General features: G+C 34.7%; 1 protein-coding gene across 3 annotated transcripts in view; it reads left to right on the forward strand.

Annotated features, from left to right (window-relative positions):
* Positions 1–7,331, forward strand: part of LOC117114133 (NAD kinase-like) — a 52,305-nt gene that overhangs the window by 9,777 nt on the left and 35,197 nt on the right. The window contains exon 1 of one of the 3 annotated variants that reach the window (XM_033257686.1): positions 5,018–5,192. The exons of the other annotated variants lie outside the window; for them this stretch is intronic. Within the exon in view, the coding sequence (XP_033113577.1) occupies positions 5,149–5,192 (44 nt within the window). The 5' untranslated portion in view covers positions 5,018–5,148. Of the gene's footprint in view, positions 1–5,017; positions 5,193–7,331 lie in introns of those variants that run through there. 3 annotated transcript variants of the gene reach the window in all.

Below are 7,331 nucleotides of genomic sequence, written 5' to 3' on the forward strand. Positions count from 1 at the left end.
TTGACAAATCAAATCAGATGACGTCATAATCATGGAAAAATGATAAAATCGTTGCTACTACTACGATTTTAATTAAAGGTTTTCCATGATTATGACGTCATCTGATTTGATTTGTCAAATTATGTTGTTATCGCATAACTGATAAATCGTTATCAAATCGTTCTAGTGTAAAAACTTCTTACTTCTTTAATTTTCTATATGAACAATTGCTTTCTAGCTTATTTATCGTTATCATTATCGTTGAAGTGTAAACAGGCCTTAACTCTGGTGGTGGGAGAGACTTCAGAATTACCTAAAGCAGAATTCCTAATTGATCTGGCCGATCCACTTTTTTGTTGGGCGGCCTGGTCCAAATTTATATAAATCTACATTATTAAAATATTGAATTGTTTTATTATGTAAAATCATTATAGTTTTCTATACTGGTACCATCATTTAGACTGTATTGATCAACAGTAGGCCTGCAGCCTATAAAATTATTTATTTAAGATTGCCATTCAGTGTTGTTTGACATTTTATAATTGATACAGTATTAAACAAATATTGTTTCCTACCATTGTACAATACAATATTATTTAAGCATTGATTTTATCGGTACAGTGTGCAGCATATTGTAATTTAATTACCGTACTGATGCAGGTACAGTATAAGTCCACCCTTGGGTTTAAGCCCACCCCAGACTATGGCATCATTTTCATGCAAAATGAGGCACTCTGATATACAGTAATCCCCCCCCCCCCCAATAATTTGAAGATTTGAGTGCAGTAATAAATTATTTTTATGAAATACTGTACATCGTCTTCCAAGACTTAAAAATCATTTGAAATTCGAGTTCACAGCTTGAAATACATCGTAAATCAGATGCATTGACGTACTTTATACCGAACTAATAATAGCTTTTTCTCAGATATTTGTTGCACGCGAACACAGCGTATGTCTGGTCTTTGCCGGCTGTGCGCGGCCACAGCGTACACCCAGTGTTTACGTCTCATTTGATGTGTAGGACGTCGGTCACCGAAAAATTTAGTGCTTGCAATTATCATTATGATAATATTTTTTTTTTCATTCTTAAAATAATGTTTTTATATTTTAACATTGGTTTATAAGTATATTGAAGTTACAAGTATAATTTGATACCATATCGTAGCATGTTGATTCCATCTATGTTGATTCCCAATTAGAATTGAAAACGATCGCAGAGTTAATACGAAAGTAGCCACTCCATAGAGTGCATACTGTATCTCCGCCATGTGCTTAAATACCGAACAATACGCAGGTTGTGTATGATATGGCAATTCCATTGTTTTCTGCCTGAATGTATACCTGGATGGGATCACTGACCAATAAGAAACTGGAAATTGGAAACGTGTACTTGTGCATGGTTATTGATACGTGCTGAACTTGCTAACCGATAGCACTCGCTAACGGTTATCATATCCGGATCCTGATAACGTTAGCACTAACCGATCGGGCAGTCACACATAGGTGTTAACGGTTAGCTCCCGATCCAGTACTAGGGCTCTAGTGTGAACCTGATCGTCGTGAACATCTGATAGCTCTATCCAGATGAGCAGATCTGGATGGCTTCCCTTTGATTGTGCGTGCAATCGGTTTAAAATCAGCTAAATTAATAATTTTAAAATCAAATCATTTTAAATATAAGAGAATGTAACAAAAAAATCCCAGGCCATGGCTTTATACTATACTATACAGCTCATGCAAGGTTTAAAAATACTGTACATTATAATGACTATCAAAAAATTCCAAAAAAAATATACCTACAGAGATGGACAATCAAACCAATCCGCGAAATGTCTGCCTTCCATTCCAGATTGATTAACTGTCCTGAATGCTACAGTACTGTAGCTTGCCAATTTGTTTTTTTATACTTTTGACTTTGGGGTTACTGCAAGTTTAAAATTATTTAAAGTTCATTCACTTTAGACATTATTGCTAGAACCTGCTATACCTTTAAGTAAATTAATGAATATTTATCCTCTATCTTTAATATTAGTTTTTGTTTTTTTGTTTATAATACTTTTTTTGTTTAATTTCTGATCATTTGATTTTTACTGTATTTCTGATTTGCATTTCTGTTAGATTTTTTTTGTTAATGTGATCCACTTGTAAAACCAGTGCAGTTTCACTGAAAGTGCTATCACTTTAAAGACAGGATAAATAAATAAAAACGTTGACATATTTGCTATTTATAATAATGGGCCTTGGTTGGTTGTTTATTTGTTAGCTTCATCAACAAATAAAAATATCAGATTTTGTACAGTACTTTTAGCATGATAGCTGTAAAGATTGTGAATGTGTACAAGATCAAAAATAGGCTCCCAGCGGGAGCATATGTCTATGCCCCTACTGTAGTATTCAACCCCTGGCCCGCCAAAGGTTTTGATCCATCAAAAAATACATCAAATCAAACAAAATAGACCACATTGATCCCAACCAAACGTTACAAACTATATTTGTTCACATGACTTTTCTAGAGACCTATATTTTTTACATAATACTCTACTACTGTAAACTCTCCGTTGCTATGAGTTTTGAACAACTAAATATTATTAACAAATGTCCCCCACAAACTTTCAACCGCATGATTATTTTATACCCGATAGCTAAAAAAATTAAGTAATACAGTAACGTACAGTTTGGTGTTAAGATAACAAAATAGCGTTGTTACTTTTAAACAATACTTTCCTGTAATGGCCCACTCTCTCCTTTTAATAGACCTTTTATTTCTACCTTATTTTTTATGTTTGCTTTAAATCGTTGTTGAGTATTTTGCATGCATGATAAATAAAAATAATTTAATACAGCCAATTACAGTACAGTACATCCAGAAAAAAGAAATACTATTGCCAACTCCTATTATCACACGTGACACTACATCTATAGAGAGAACAAAAGCATTATTGTTTAATGAGTTTATACAATGTAAGTGACCACTTTATTCCCATGAATAATGCATGTCTTGTACTTAAAATAAAAACCGAACTTCTAAACATAGAACACTTTCTCAATTACCTTCAGACAAATATAAATTTATATTTCCTTAAACCATAAGGAAGTCTAGTCTTAAAATGTTAAGCATAATAGTACAGAGAATTTTGATTGATTATCGATCTTTGTGCCCCAGTACATCTAAATTCCAAGAAATAATAGTCTAATATGGCCACAATACAAGTCCACTCCCATCAGCATAAAAATATCATTTAATACACGTCAAGTGATATCAAAATTACAAGAAATTATGTTTTATGGTCACACCAGCGATTGCCATATTTTCAATGCTTGTTGGATTGCTCTCTTCCAGTTTGTGTTGCTTGTGTGGATGGATATAATCATAATAATAAATTCATATTTCTAAACATTGTTTTGATTTTATGATCAATTCACATGATAGATTACATCTACAAGGTGCCTCTAAACCAAATATCTCAAAAATGGATAAAATATTTTTTTCTGAATCACAGCAGAATAGATCACTGGTTAAAATGTAAAAATTTAAGATTTGTTTTTAAATCACAGAAAATCACTGATTTTATATTCAGTACATTCTCGATTCTCATGAAAATTTGGACCTTTTTGAATTTGGTGGGATACTGTACGTTCACACCGATGATGGCACCAACCCCCTCATTGGATATACAGGCTTGTTTTCCATTTCAAATGCTGTTTGATTTTAAATTCACTTACCATTCCTGTCGTTGCCAGGGCCATAGCTAAGGGGATCCAGAGTTACATTTTCCTTTAAAAGTATAAGCTGTAATTTAGATATGAAAAATAACAAAAATAATTTCATATTATTAGAGAGGCCTAATACAACCTAGACTAAGTATTCAGTTCCCTGAATGATTCTTATCGTGGACCAGAAACCTAGACTCGAAAATAACTAGAATACTGTCCGAGGAGGATAATTTTGTTTCCAGGTTAGGTTATTTAATGTGTATAAAGTGCTCTATGTTTTCCTGTGATGTTATAATCTATTCGTGAATATAGTATTGACATGGGGAGGGGAGACTGATGGTGATGAAGGATTAACTCGGGACGCTGATATGATTCGATGTCTGGCCATTGTCGGCCCTAGCAGCAGATCCAGTGAGCAGGGTGGGGAGGCTTGGGGGAATTATCCAGTTGGCAGATTCAAGGGAGGCCCAGCCAGCCCCCCCCCCCCAAATTGTTTAAAATTTTAAAAACAAAACAATGGAAATTATATTCAAATTTTAAGTCTGAGCGTGCAATTTCTGGTCATCTAGAGGTGCGATAATCACAAATGTTCTTAGCTCAGCCCCAGCAATGGTGGGGCTAAAGTGCTACAGATCCTCCATTTGTGAAAGTACCTCCCCTGGCCCCCTGTATTTTGAATTCCTGGATCCGCCACTGATATCCTTCTGTTTAAAAAACTGCTTTGAAAACATTTTTACCCTGAAAGCGTTCCTCGTGCTATACATTTTTACAAAACAATTGCCTATCATAGTTGATGTTTAGAACCATGGAAGGGGCTAGTAGCATTGAGAAAAAAAAAATTGGAAAGTACGCAATTTATCTTGGCCTGCCACTGTTTCAAAGGATTGGCACTGGCCACAAACTTAAAAAGTTTGAATACCTAGGGTGTATTTATGCCCTATACTGCCTATATAGTATAGGTAACGGATTATCAGGAAGTGTGTGGTATTGTGACTGTAGTGGTTATTTTAGTGAACTTTGTAGGACACGTCTTTAAATTCATTTTTATTTTAAGCTCATGACTCATCCAATCATTCCTTCATACCGCATTTACTCGATGTTACAGGGTTAACTGCTAGACGAGAACATAGTGTCTCGAGAGGGCATAGATTCAAAAACATATTGACAATGATAATAACCATATAAATTTGAAGCATCCTGGTCAAAACAAGGACAATGATACTTCATAGCGATGAATCAGCTATTTGCCTCAATAGGTAACAATAATACTGTAGTTCCTGAAATCCTAAATGACCTGTTATTCAATAGAGTATCATAAATAATCCAGACAATAGAAGGTGGCGAAGCCTTTAACTACCCGCTTGACACATCACAATATATTGACCCTGTATCCATACGGTACTTACCCTGCCTGCAGACGTTTACTGTATTCCTGGTTGTTCTTGCTACAAAATGTCTGGTATTAAGCATCGAGACGTGAGTAGTTTTAAGTTAAGGTAAGAATCAAGTCACATGTTAAATATTGGGGGGAATCCGTATGAATGAGCATTTATCGGTCACCAACAATATCGGCTTCTGATATAGTATCAATTGTTATTTTTATTCAGTATAAATAGACAGATTTGATGCATATCTAACGAGTGCACAATAATATTTATCTTTGTACTGTTAACTACATGTACTGTATGCAAAGGTGTACGAGAGAAAATACTCTATTGATTAATGTAGAAAGTGTCCTACAGGAGAAATTTGTAAAATATTTACCCGGGATCCAAATTTTACTGAAAATTAAGCCTTCTGTCAGGACAGATTAGATGGTTGCTCTTCATTGTTGTTATTGGTGATGATTTATTATTATTATTATTATTATTATTATTATTATTATTATTATTATTATTATTATTGATAGTAATTGTTATTGTCGTGATGGAATAATAGACAGTAACTGGATTTGCGTCAGGAGAAACATGTATAGGTTTAATTTGCCCTAACTGACGTGGAAATGTACCAAATACTCAGTACATTTGCCAGGCTAGTGAACGAGTCCCACCCGAGAACAACTTGCGATTTTTTTCGAAATTGTTTTCAAATTTACTGAGTATTCGGTACATTTCCACATCAGGTAGGGCAAAATTCCACCTATACATTATTATTATTATTATTATAATTATTATTAGTATTATTATTATTATGATTAGTATTATTATTATTAATTTTTTTTTTAGTGTTGTTAGTATCATTAGTAATCAGTATGATTACATGCTTACTGTGCAAAGTCTAATACAGTGATTACCTATGTACTGTTATATGCCAAAGAGTGCAGGTGTCGGCTTATATGCTAATTGTGAAACTAGTATAGCAGAAAGCATTCACTTGTAACTACTACCAAAGTGAAAGGGTGTGGCAAATACAGGTTTGCTATAAAAGTCCTCTTATTTATAGATGCTAAAGCTTGTTATAGTACTTTGGAACAAGGTAAAGCTAACTGTGCTATGGACAACTCAAAAGTCAAGGGTGTCATTTAAGGGGTCGTATTACCCATTTATTAGTGCAAGTCAGGCTATATACTATATGTCAAAAAATTCCAATGTAAGTTGTAACATATCTCTTTATTCATTACCGGTATATAAAGAATACGTTAATGAGGATTAATATTAATAGTTTTAGTATTCTATAGGCTTAATACTTGGAATGAGTTCCTACAAATTTTGGCAATTTGTTATTTATATTTAATTTAAAGCCGTCTTCATATGAGGGGTACACAGTGATTGAAAAAGTCTGTGTGGTGATAGGACGCAAGCACGTCTGGATGCACCCTTCATCTAAGAAACTACATTGTATAAAGACATAGACATAACAAGATTTAAGTCCAGAATCGGGGAGTGCAGATACATATTGATTTATTTCCTATAGAAATCTATCGTAAATAAAATATTTTCCATTTATCTTATCGCGCCCACCCAACATAACATACACCCTTAACCATAGCAGCAGAGCACCGTATCAACAGCAGAGCACCGTATCTCCATTGCTGTGACTGCGACGCTGTAGGGCAAACGCGGCAAAGAGAACAAAATACACATTGTTCAACCAGCAACATAAGTCTGTTGGGCGTCCCATACTAGAGCCTGCAAAGAGAAACATACGATTAGAAACATATCTAAAGACTCATGACACGTCGCTGAAATACAAGCGACGTGTCACAGCGAATGGAATCGGTCAAGTGACCCAACACACCAAAGGCGCCCTCAGACCAATGGAAAATACATTTATTTCCTATAGAAATCTATCGTAAATAAAATATTTTCCATTTATCTTATAATAACGGATAACATACACCCTTAACCATAGCAGCAGAGCACCGTATCAAGTAAGCCAAAGAACGGGCAAGACAACAAACGTTTTTCCCTGCTCGTTTAATTTCATTACATTTCTACAAACCAAGGGCCTGTGAGACCCCTAACATGTTTGATGTAGACTCAGATATATACCTATCCCTAACAAAATCACTTCTCCATCTACCATGTTTACTTAAAAGTCTATCCTGCACACCAGCATTAGCTGCGGCAGTCACGCCCCCTGAGCGTAGACTATGTAAGCCGAACAGACGCTCATCATACCCACATTGAACTAAC

Source organism: Anneissia japonica, unplaced genomic scaffold, assembly GCF_011630105.1.
Source record: "Anneissia japonica isolate Jap-2015-1 unplaced genomic scaffold, ASM1163010v1 scaffold287840_len1291095_cov163, whole genome shotgun sequence".
NCBI classification, from domain to species: domain Eukaryota; kingdom Metazoa; phylum Echinodermata; class Crinoidea; order Comatulida; family Comatulidae; genus Anneissia; species Anneissia japonica.